We start from the raw sequence: 12,958 nt of genomic DNA, 5'->3' as shown, positions 1-12,958 counted from the left end.
ACTGAGCCACTCAGGTGCCCTAGCTGCTCACCATGATAAATGTACTCTTAATTCCCTTCACCCATTTCACCCATCCCCCTACCCACCTCCCCTCTGGTAGCCATTTGTTTATTCTCTGTAGTTGGATCTGTTTCTTGATTTCTCTCTTTTTTTCCTTTGCTTGTTTGTTTTGTTATTAAATTCCCCATTATGAGTGAAGTCATATGGTGTTTCTCTGACTGACTTATTCTGCTTAGCATTATACTTTTTAGCTCCATCCATGTTGTTGCAAATGGCAAGATTTTGTTCTTTTGTGGCTGAATAATAGTGTTACACACACACACACACACACACACACACACACACACAATCTTTATCCATTCATCTGTTGATAGACACTTGGCTGCTTCCACAATTTGGCTATTGTAAATAATGCTGCAATAAGTATAGGCTGCATGTATCCCTTTAATTAATGTTTTTGTACTTTTTGGGTAAATACCAAGGAGTGCGATTACTGGATCCTATGGTAATTCTATTTTTAACTTTTTGCGGAACCTCCATACTGTTTTCCACAATGGCTGCTCTAGTTTGCATTCCCACCAGCAGTGTAAGAGGGTTCCTTTTCCTCCACATCCTTTCCAACACTTGTTGTTTCTTGTATTGTTGATTTTAGCCATTCTGACAGGTGTGAGGTGGTATTTCATTGTGGTTTTGATTTGCATTTCCCTGATGGTAAATGATGATGAGCATCTTTTCCTGTGTCTGTTGGTCATCTGTATGTCTTTTTGGAGAAATATCTGTTCCTGCTTTCTGCCCATCTTTAATTCGATTTTTTGTTTTTTGGTGTTGACTTGTATCAGTACTTTAGGTTATTTTGAATACTAACTGTTCATCAGATATGTCCTTTTATCAAGGGTATCCTTAAATGAAACTGGCTTTTTAATTTTGTTTTAAATGGACACTGGTGAATGCAGTGAGTTCTCTAATACTTGGTGCCACTGCTTTGAGTTGTGCCAGGGGAGCAGTGGTTTTATCCACCCACCGTTGCTTCTGCACTACTTCTGTCTACGCGGTGAAAACAGCAAGTACCATCCTAGTGTCGCCATAATAACAGCTCGGACCTCACCGGCTCTAGAAAGGGCCTCAGAAACCCTTGGACCCAGAACCATTTCTCAGATAAGCTGTCTGCTCTCTTTTGCGTCAGGTGCAAGTGATTCCGTTTAGCTAAGTGTAGGGTGCTCCTGTCGGAGAGCCAGGATTAGGGCAGAGCACGGAAGAAAGTGGAGGGGATGTGGCATGAGAGGAGGGAGCGGTGGAGAAACCTCAGGCATTTGCCTGTTTGTGCACCGAGGTCTTTGCTCTAGCAAACAAAGAGTCCTTGTCTTAAAGGACTCTGAATTCACTGCACATCTTTGCTAGATTTAGTTTGACTTGGGATTCGCGAGTGAAGAGAGCATGGTTTGACGTCTGTCTCCTGAGCAGGCCCTGAGAGTGTGGTGACGGTGCCACAGGGCTCAAGTAACTCCTCTCCTGTGCTCTTGGTACACTTCAGTGAACACGCGATGACCATCAGAAAGTGTCACTGGGTCCTCGCCCTTGCCTTGCTGGGCCAAATCGAGTGTACTCTGAGGATGAATCTGTGAGGAGAATGAATGAAAAAAAGGATAATGTTAGGCCTCCTCCTACTTTAGCACGAGTCTGACAGGTCATTCATCCCAGAGGTGACCAAAGGCTTTTTCTTGTCATTTAGTCCTCAGGTAGCTACTTAAATACCAGTCTCTCTTGAGCTGCAGTGTATTCTGGTCTTCCCAGAGGAATAGAAGCCTTGAAAAAAATCTCTATGTGTTTTTACTGACGACCAAGAGATATGTCTTGTATTGAAGCCAGAAATAGTCAAGTCTGACTTTAAGAATATTTCTGAAAGATTTCCTTTATGAAGAACTGTATTGTGGAGTCTTACTCTCTAGAATTGAGTGAAGGTCATTGTTTAAGGAAGTGATAAAAATGTATTTCTCATTTAAGGTTTGGTGTTTCAATGAATTTTTCTTTGGGGATTTTACTAACCCTTTGCTTCTTTGTCAGTATTCTTTTTTTTTTTTTTTTTTTTTTTTCTGTTCAGCAAAACACCTACATGAAAAGTAAAAGGGTCATCTGGATGTTTTGTGTGGCTCCTGCCAAAACATCTGGGTGTTTGGAAACATCTGGAAAAGTGGCTGAAGTTTTCACAAGAGTGATTAGCATGATGTGGATGAAAGCCCTGGCTGCTAATCAGAGATTTACCGATACAGCATTGATAGAAACTTTGTATTAATTTATGGGGAAGGAGAGTTGAATAGACTGTAGAGTGCGTTCTGTTGCTGAGCTCTCCGTACTTTTCCATGGAGTGAGATCAGGTTGTTTAGTTTCAGAATGTTTCACTTTGATGAACATTAAATCCCAGGAGACAGGAGAGCCAGCGCTCTGACCCGGTGGTGTCAGTGTGTGAAACGTCTGGGTCTGGGTACCTGAGGGGGGAGAGGTCGTAGACCCCTGCAAGCACAGAACACCCCGGGCACAGTGGTTTCCTGTCAGGCCATCATGGCGTCAAGTCATCCTCAGACCGCTGGTGCCCTCAGTGGAAGGTAAAAGATGCTCTTCACCGAGGACAAACTATGAAGCGACTGTTTACTTCCCGCAGCCCTGAGAAGAAAACGGAACTCTTGTTCGTGGGCAGGCCCCGAGAAGGGTAGCGTAATCAGTCATAATAGACCGTGCCTCCTAAGAGGTGCCTTCCTGCAGGGAGCCGTGCTGATCACAGGGGCCTATTGTGAGGGAGAAAAAGAAAGTATTGAAGCAGGCAGCAGGGCAAGAAGGAAACACTGAAGCAAGGGGCCTTTAATTTTTATATAACTAACCCAGAAGCATATTTTATAGCCACCTCATAAGAGTCAGGCCTCAGTCTGGCTGCAGACTTTGTGTGGTGCCCTGGGAGCTGTTGCTGGGGAAGCCAAAGACAGTCATTGACCTTGAAAGGGGACAGAGAGGTGGCTGAAGGCCGGCAGCCTGTTGTTCATTTCAACATCTGGCTGGCGAGAATGCTCTTTATTACAGGCTTTTGTAAAACCATCTTTTCTTCACTATTAGCCTTAAGGGAAATCCTCCTCTAACCCCTGTTCGCCCTTAGAGACACTTTTAAACCACTGCCTCCTTTGCATCCAGGGCCCCGGATTTATCCAAATGGTTTGGGACGGTGTTCAGAAATGTCTTTCACAGATGTTGGAGAGCAGAGTTGAGTCGTTTTCTGGCACGAGTTGTGCTTTTGCTTCAGTTCTCCTTGAAGTGAAAATGTATCTTGCTTGTCCTGGGTGTGGCCCATTTTATCTGGGCAGGGCAGGATTCATCCGCTTTACCAGTGGGCCAGATGCCGGGAGAGAGTGAGTGCTTTGGCCCTTATGTGTGGCACACAGGGCCGTGTCGCCGAGGGCTTCTCCCTCAGTTCGGTTTGTGTAGAGCTTCCAGGCTGGTCAGTTTGGGAATATCATGTTATATTGCCGTGCCGAGATGAGAATTTTAGAGCTTCAAGATAGGGAGTGAGGTGATTTTTTTTTTTTTTTTTTTTTTTTTTGCAAACTTTTATTAGCAATGAAAACCTTCAATGAAACTTTTTTCAATGAAACCTTATCAGGCCCCCCAGTACAGGGGAGCAGAGCTGGATAAACGAGGACAGCAGTCCCAAGAACCTTTCTTTCTTGTGTTTTTCCTTTGCCTGCCAAGCTCCCCACCTTGGGAGTCCCCAAGTGTTCCTCTGTCACCCTTAAGGCTTTCTAAAAAGCAGCCCTGAAAACAAGAAATCTAACCTAAGCTCTCGAATTAATGGATGTGACAGTGGAAGTCTAGAGAAGTTCACCAAGTTGTCCAGACTCACAGCAGGGTGGAGGCAGAGCTGTGACTTACTGACCCAGGTTTTAAGGTCCTCTGCTGAGTCCTACACGTGCCCTCACATCCCCTCATCTCCGTCAGTGTTAAGAGCTTCAAGGTGCGAAGAGGAATGGATGTTTGGGGTGGGTGGTGTTTAGTACACTGACCTCTGGGGTCCAGGATCTGAGCCTGAGGGCTTCGCTTTCTATGTTGTTAAATCAGGGCCAGGGTATTTATTCACGTGAAACTGACTTATAAATGAAGGTGCTTGTTCAGTTTACAGCAGAGTAATGCTTTTCCAGGGCATATACTTCTATCTTCCTGCTGTCGGACTTAATTTCTGGTAGCCCTGGCTGCAAGTAGTAGAAGCCTAATTTCCGGTGGGGCATCCCCGTGCACAAAAGCCTTCTTTCTCTGCAATCTCCCCTCCTGGCCTTTCGGTGGCTGCAATTTCTTCAATTTGCTACTCGCTTCCCCACCTACTTCAGTGGCTTCTTTTCACTGATACAGGAAATGGGTGTTAAAGCTAGCGAGGGGAATGAGAAATACCATTGATTATATGAAAGTCAAGAAATGACAGACTTCAGTTGCCAGAGAACAGTTTTTTTACTTGAGAGTTCTCTGATTTTGCATTGTCAGGCCTTTGTTGACAGATGGCAGATCTCCGCAGGAATATATAATGTTCAGCAACACGTACACGCAGGAAGGTTCCTGGCTCTTATGTACGTTTTGCTTAAGTCCTTGCATGTATCCCCATGAAGGCCAATCAGTGTGTGGATTCTGAACATAACTGAGAATTGGCATCTTGTTCCTTTTATCTTCCCCATTTTCTAAAACCACGTCAGTGTCCAAGGGAGAAGAGACACGTTCGGCCATGGTTGTCCCATTTGAAGCAAGCACCAGATGTGAGTGGTGTGAGCGGAGGCAGCTTTCCTTTGATGCCAAATGCAGCTCTACCAACCTCCCCCAAACACATCTTCCCGTTTCCTGTGGGATTACAGTATACACTTGTTTAATGATTGCTAAAGTATTGTAGGAACAAATGCGAATCTGGTTTGCATGCTTCCTTTCCTTCAGCAGAAATAAAGGGGGCCTTTGGAATCCGTGCTGTTCCCATGTCAGAAAATAGCACCCTGAATTCATTAGTCGAGATTGTAGCGGAGCTGTCGACCTACCCCTCTCTGGAGAGGGGCTTGGTGGAGCTGATCGGAGAGGCCCTTCTGGGTCTCACAGTGGGTGAGGAGAGTGGTCCATCAGATCATTCTAGCAAAGTTCCCTGAAGCTGGCATCTCGGCTGGCAATATGTCTTTTTTGTGTATCCAGATTTTTTTTTCACAAAGTTTACAACAGCTGTAAATTGGAAGATACTAAGTCTGTTGTTTTTGACAATTGAAGGTATTTCTGTTTCCTGACACATATGTTCTTAGCATGGATTTGTCTGTTGATGGGGTGCTCTCTAAAGAAATGCATAAAGTCAAAGCTGTTAATGTCTGTTTCAGTACTGTCTACCAGGACACTACATGGTTTTGGGGATCTTTACCCAGCATGAAATTAATCTAATATTGCTTGTTCTAGTTTTGATGCATTCTTTTTTATAATTTTTTTAACAGGCTGTGAACAGTTTTGCTGCCCATATGTGCTTTTCTCAGCCATATAAAATCCCTTTTTTCTAATGCCTTGCACACAGTCCCTGATTAATTGGGAGTTACCTTATTATTCATTGTACCTATGCAGGGACAGTGGGTCAGTTCCTACTGCATTCCCATGATACCCACTTATGGTAACTGTATCTCCATATTTATTGTGAGGTTGGAGATTGAATAAGTTAATGATCTAGTTACTTGGTTTACAATCAGTAGTCAGGTTGAAGTTTAATCTGCTGGTCTGTATTCTAGAAGCTGCTGGTTCAACAACCACAAATATTGTATTCTTAAGCTATTGGTTCAACAGCTACAGATTCTTAGTTCCATTGTGGAGATTTTTGTTAAGTAGGTCTTGATTTAGATCCAGGAATCTGCCATTTCTAGAAGTTCCATGGAAGACTTTGGTGCAAGCACATCAAATAGATGTCGGGTGTCTTGATGGTGGTTCTTAACAAGAACATTTTTCATTTGTTGGCGTCTCAGTGAAGAAGATAGTTTAGTGCATTCCAGAATTAAGTAATAGATGTTTATCTGCACATTCTGGGCTATGTTGGAGAAGGAACTTCAGTCAGGCAGACACTTGGGGATCTGGTTTGAGCTTCTACATTGACTTTTCATCAAGTTATATCACCTGTCTAGGTGGCAGTCTCATTCATAAACAGAGGGCACCAGGCACTTTCCAGAGTCTGGACATTCTTTGATTTGAAGGGTTTTGTGTGGTAGGAATTGTATTCATCATCTCTGTTCATTGGTAGCTGTTGGTTCTTCTAGTTGATTGAGTGCTAGCTGCTCAGCAGACCGTTAGTTGCAGCTGCTGGTAGCTGGTAGCTGTTCACAGATTCAAGACGACTTCTCTTCCTTTCTCCTGTCACGAACAACCTCCCAAAACAGAGTGAAGTAAACCATTCCCCTGGGAAACAAGTTCTTATGTTGGGGTTTCTCTTAAAGAAAACTCAGGTTGTAATTCTGACCCTTTTCATATCCAGCCTTGGCAGTTTTCGCCCACTGGGTCCTTTTTGCAAGCTAGGGACTTTTGTGCCTTTGAGCACAAGATGTGGCTGATGTCACAGTCTAGGGAGCAATGTTTGTAATGCTTAACCTCCCCCCCCCCCCCCCAACAAACCTTTTGCTTCCAGGAATTTGCTTCATATTCTCCAGAGGGGCTGGCTGAGGCGAATGGCAGAACAAAGTATCCCTTTAAACGTTTGGTTCTTTGCTTTAGTGGAGTTTCATCCAAGTGGTTTGTAGTGCTTTAAAATTGTGCATGCTCGTGTCACCCAGCGCCCCTGCACCCATCCTATTGAATCAGGCTCTGTTGGTGGGATTGGTCTCCTGTGTTTTTTAAAGGCTTGACTTTGAGTGCTCTCTCTGGAGCCTCCTTCTCTTCCTCTGGACTGGATTCATGCACTATTTCTTCTGTAATTATTTTTTGTTAAGGCAGGTATAAATACATGGAGAGTTGTTGCCCGAATACAGTGAAGTGTGGTTTGCCTCTACTGAGAAAATTAAGTTGCCTTGAGACTTAGAAGGCCCTTAGAGGCTGAAGGCTTGACATTCCCCACACACAGGTTAGACCCAGGAATTACTGCTAAAGATTTACCTGTGGCACCTGTCTACCTCGTGTTGATGGTTCTTTTTTCATCAGCATGATGGAGAATGAGAAGTCATCCTTTTATTAAGTGCATCTTCACATAATTAGCCATTTGTCCTTTTTTCCATGTAATTCAACAAATATTATTGAGAGCTTACAACATGGTCAGCATTGTTCTAGATGCTGAAGATAGTGTAGTGAACCAAACAGACAAAACTGCTATCTTTTTGAATCTTCATCTTCACTGAATATATATTTATATGGGATTTAACATGACAAAATTAAATGACTGCATTATAGCATTATGAAACATCATTTTAGGGGGAATTCTTCAGGATCGTCTTACATATATTCCTAAGATCACAAATAGAACCAAAAAACTGAACTAAGCGTGTGAAACCGGATTAAATTCAAAATGTTAAGACCAGACAGAGACTCTCTTACTAACCCTCCATGTAGTTCATGGGCGTTCAGGTACATACTTTCTGAAGGCAGAAAGAATAAGCCAGTGGGCTCCAAAAAGAGATTGCTAAGGCCACTGGCAGAAGGAAAGTTTATCCTTTGATTTTGGGAATAAGTCTCGAGAGAGTTCTTATTTGTTACAACTCTTTTTTTGACTCTGTATTTTTAACTCCATCTAGACCCAGATACTTTGGGGGACTTGAGTTCATAGTAATTTATCTTTTCCTTTCACGTGTTCTTATCAGTAAGTTAGGCTCTTTTTCTCTGGGCCAGAGTTAATTGTGACTCTTGTGTTCTTAGCCCCCCCTTATGTTTTGGGTCTGCAAGCTCATTAGAAGAGTCTTTAGCAAACATCTGCAGCACTTTGATCTAAAATCCCTTATCCAGGGGCAGGAATATACCTTTTCACATGAACCAGAGGAGGGACTTACTACATTAAATGAGATGATGGATGCACATCTTCCAATAAATTCTCCCAAGGCACTTAATGAGAAATGAGAAAATATATTAATGTTCTAGTAGAGGGATGTGGCAAAGAGCACAGAGCAGATGAGAGCACACGGACCTGTAATGGCGCACAGCGGCTCAGGGGCCTAAGATTCTTCAAAGGACTCAGAACAAGCGCCGTGAAATTAACGTCCAGAACAGAGTATCGTACTAGATACTCTACTGCTACGGTGTCTGCTTCGTAGTTGATGTTAAAATCATTGGATTTAGATATAATGGGACCATTTTCAATTTGCTTTTCAAGGAATTTAAATACTAAATTGTCCAAATCTTTTAGCATACCTGTTTTAAAAGTGCTTTTGTAAAAAAGGAAGATGGGGTAGTGGGAATTGTTACAGTTTTCCTTTTTTAAACCGTAACATTCTGGGATTCTGAATGAGGGCTAAAAAATTGTTGGACTGCAAAGATAATCAATGAAAGAAAAACATATTTGACCAAGATTTCAGTATATCAAGGGAACATTGAAAAGAAACTGAGGCTTAGCTTTAGGGCCTGGCTCATGTTGCTATTTGTGAGTTAACCAGCTTAGAAGAGAAGTAAACAGTGTGTAAGAAAGGCAATAAGAAGATATTCTGGAAATAATTATTAATGCTGAAATTCCTGCATCTAATTTTAGAATGCTTATGTTTGGAATTTCTTTTGCGTGATGAAAATGTGTATTTCAGGTTTGCGGAGAAAAACAGCGCTTTGAGAAGTTGATGGAACATTTCAGGAATGAAGACAATAACATAGATTTTATGGTAAGTTATTCCAGTCCCACATTGCATTCAATAAGGCAAGCTCAGTTTCTGCATTGTTTTCCTAAATCCATTTATATTTATATATGATACATATGTGTATATGTATGTGCATATAAATGTTACAAAGGACAGAAAGTTGAGGGTAATATGCTATAGATTCAATCTAGAATGTTCCTCACAATCTATATTGTCCCTTACAGTGTTTATTTTCAGTTTTATTCCTCATGCACGTACTGTGCTAAAGGCCCAAAGTACTAATTATTCATACAAATAAATGATGAAACCATGGGAAAAGGATGGTAACTCTTGCTATATACAGCTGCAGTTGCCAACTTTAGCTTTTAGTAAAGCTGCGTAAGGATCTTGAAGATAGAAATCAAGAATCTTGGGGCGCCTGAGTTGCTCATTCGGCTAAGCTTCCGACTCTTGATATCAGCTCATGTCATGATCTCATGGTTCGTGGGACTGAGTCCTGCATCAGGCTCTGCACTGACAGCTCAGAGCATGCTTGGGATATTCTCTCTCTCTCTCTCTCTCTCTCTCTCAAACATGGAAAAACAAAACAACCTTGCCCATTTTTCCTATTGTATACCTCAGCCAGTGGCTTTCTCCAGACTCTATTCTCAAAGACTAGGGTGCATTGGTTTGTAGAATTGACTGCATGGATCTCCCAAGTTACTCTACAGGAATGATTCCTACCCGCATCTCTTTCCTGCCCTGGGAACTCTGTGAGGGCAAAGTTAGATTCTGGGTCTCCGTAGCAGGGTGGTTCCCGTGTAGGGATCTGTGGCTCAGTGGCAGGACTGTCATCTTCAGGTATGGACAACAATAGCAGTTTGAGAACTTCTGAATTCATATACTTAAATTTTAACCTTGGACTGAAGGATGGACTCTGCCATAGGCCATTTCCGAGACCGACCCCCCCATGGGTGGCTCCAGATCTGCAGGCCTTCTTTGACCTAATCCAGTGGACGTACGGAGCTCCTGCACCGGGAGCTCTCACCTGGGCTTTGTCTCTGAGGTCACTTCTGCTCGGAGCAGGTATCTCCGTTAGTCCTTAATGTTGAGTCTTCTAAGACCTGCGTTTAGGGTACCAGGCACAGTTTCCATTTGAATTGCTTTAGTGGCTGTAAAACACGAAGCCTAATTTTGGAGATTTCTTACTCTTTTATGTGAAATTTTTTTCTGGGTCCTTAAATTTCATATGCATCCTAGCCCTCAAGCCCTTCCAAAATTGGTGAGAATGATGAAATCGCTTCTAGAGAAGCTTTGCTGTTCCATAAAGCATGTTATTTGCTGTTTAAAAAGGCACACACACACACACACAAAAGAAACAAGGAGTGCTTTTTAATGTTTTTAAAATTTATTTTTTAAAGAGACAGACAAAGTGTGAGGGGGGAGGAGCAGAGAGGGAGAGACACAGAATCTGAAGCAGGCTCCAAGCTCTGACTAGTCAGCGCAGAGCCTGACATGGGACTCAAGCCCACGAACAGTGAGATCATGACTGGCCTAGCCACCTAGGCACGCCCTGCCCCGGGTCCCCGCCCCCGCCCTGTGCCCCCCCCCTCGCCCCCCATTGGCTTTTTAATTTTGTATTTAGGATTTGGGGAGTGTTTAAGGCCTATGTTTGCACTAGTGATAAATAGGTAAAGAAGTCATGCCCTGGCTCACTGGGCCAGTTTCTTTTCTCTGCCTTCTTAGGGGCAACTTACTTGTTTCTGGAAGCTGAGGTTGCAAACTGGAGGCTCCCAGGCTAAGCCAACCTACAGGCTTATGAGTTTAGTCTGACAGTCATGTCCTTTGATTAAAAATATGAAAGTTGTGCATAAAAATACAGACTTCTGATTCTTTTAAACTAAAAATTTCTGCCAAGAGTAGGCCTCGTTTTCGTAGAATATAAGGTGCTAGACCCAAGTAGCCCTTTATTTATTTATTTATTTATTTATTTATTTATTTAATGTTTCTTCATTTTTGAGAAAGAGAGAGCATGTGCGTGTGAGAGGGGGAGGAGTAGAAACAGATGGAGACACAGAATCCAAAGCAGGTTCCAGGCTCTGAGCTGTCAGCACAGAGCCCGATGCAGGGCTTGAACTCATGAGCCATGAGATCATGACCTGAGCTGAAGTCAGATACTTAACCAACTGAGCCACCCAGTGCCCGCCCCCAGCCGCCGGCCCCAGTTTTTTAGTCTGAAGATCCTCTTTCCAGTTTGCTGTGGTCCACACCATTCATTTACTGTATTACATGTGGTTTGCTTCACTCATTATCATACCTCGTGGATCCCTCTGCCATTTGAGTTTCTGTTGGAATTATAATTACATTAATAACCCCTTTAAAATACCTGCCCTGTTGGGGTGCGTGGGTGGCTCAGTTAAGCATCCAACTTTAGCTCAGGTCGTGATCTCATAATTTGTGAGTTCTAGCCCTGCGTCATGTTCTGTGCTGACCACTCGGAGCCTGGAGCTTACTTTGTATTCCTTGTTTCTTTCCCCTCTACCCCTCCCCGATGTGTGCTCTGTTTCTCTGTCCCTCAAAAATAAATAAATGTAAAATAAATAAATAAATTAAAATGCCTGCAGTCTTTACAAATGAGAGTATATTTTTTGTCACTTACTCATATGTACATGCATCAAGGAACCTTATTTAGAAACTGCTAATACACAGGTACAGTGCTCAATTCATCTTTCACCTAGCAAAGAGTTGCTTCTCAGGCACATAAAACTCAACAAATATTCAGAAGAGAAACGGAAGATGCCAGAATCCCACCTGACCATCTTTTTTTTTTTTTTTTTTAAATCTCATTTAACCGTAGAACCAGAAGTCATTTTTTGGTAAACTGCAAAAGAATCTCCTTGAACCAAGACAGTTGACATATCTTCCAGAGATGGCCAGTGTATATAACATACTGAAAGGAGAGTCTAACTCGATAGAAGCAGTTTGAAAAGAGATAAAAGAAGCTGGGTCTCTAGGAGAGGGAAAGAAGGCAGTTTTCAGAGTAAATGTGGATCTTGATCCCTCACTCATTTTACCTCCTTGGAGTAGACTGCATTTACCATTAGAGGGAAAGCAGTAGTTGGCTTTTTCGCCATAAATAAATTGTCACCATTGTTATTGTAAATCATTTTACCTCCTTGCACAGACTGCATTTTCCCATAGAGGGAAAGCATTAGTTGGATATTTTCGCAGTAAATAAACTGTCACAATTTTTTTTTTTAATTATTTACTTTGAGAGATGGAGAGGGCAGAGGAGGGGCACAGAAAGAATTTCAAACAGGCTCCACGTTGTTAGTGTGGAGCCCCATGTGGGATTCAAGCTCATGAACCATGAGATCATGACCTGAGCCAAAATCTAGAGTCAGTTGCTTCACCAGTTGAGCCACCCAGGTGCCCCTAAACTGTCACCATTAAAAGCAAGATAGGGGTGCCTTGGCTCAGTTAGCAGCTCTTGATCTTGGAGTTAGAAGTTTGAGCCCCAGGTTGGGGGTAGAGATTACTTAAAAAAAAAAAAAAAAGAAAAGAAAAGAAAAATAGATCTGTTCAACTTTGTTTTGTTCTTTACCAAACCAGGAATTCATGTTTTCTGTGGTAGGTCTCAGAGCTACTGATGCAGTTCTGGGGAGAAAGTAGTAAATCCCTGGCTTTTATGGAAGGGACTGTTGATTGTTTATAATGGAAAAATGGGTCAAAGATCTGTTACGATCTTGTTGGTGTGGTGGGGCCCACAGTGAAATTTTAGAAGTGATTATCCTGTGGTATGATTATAGGCGATTTTTTTAAAATGTTCTTTTTTATAAGAATTTTTATATTTTCTATAATAATGCCTATAGTAACCTACACGCTTTGTTCTGTGTACCCATAAGACTTTTTAAAAGATTTAACTGACACATGGTTAACAACATCTTAAAAATCCATTGAAAGTGGACAATTCAACACATTTTTTGCATACTTGCAGGGCTGTGGGGCCATCACTACAGTCTAATTTAGAACATGTCACTCCAGAAAGAATCACTGTCAATAGTTACTATCCATTTGCTATCCCCAGTCCTAGGCAGCTGCTTATCTACTTCCTGTCTCCACAGATTTGCCTGTTCTGGATATTTCATACGCATGGAATCATAACATATGTGGTCTTTTCTGAT

The 12,958-nt window shown here is 42.3% G+C and overlaps 1 protein-coding gene across 5 annotated transcripts in view; it reads left to right on the top strand.

Annotated features, from left to right (window-relative positions):
* FMNL2 (formin like 2) overlaps positions 1 to 12,958 on the top strand; it is a 307,011-nt gene that overhangs the window by 260,545 nt on the left and 33,508 nt on the right. For all 5 annotated transcript variants that reach the window (XM_029934582.1, XM_029934585.1, XM_029934586.1 and 2 more), the window contains exon 10: positions 8,745 to 8,819. In XM_029934582.1, coding sequence (XP_029790442.1) covers positions 8,745 to 8,819 — 75 coding nt within the window. The remainder of the gene's footprint in view (positions 1 to 8,744; positions 8,820 to 12,958) is intronic.

Source organism: Suricata suricatta, chromosome 3, assembly GCF_006229205.1.
Source record: "Suricata suricatta isolate VVHF042 chromosome 3, meerkat_22Aug2017_6uvM2_HiC, whole genome shotgun sequence".
NCBI classification, from domain to species: domain Eukaryota; kingdom Metazoa; phylum Chordata; class Mammalia; order Carnivora; family Herpestidae; genus Suricata; species Suricata suricatta.
This window is presented reverse-complemented; position numbering and strand designations above follow the sequence as displayed.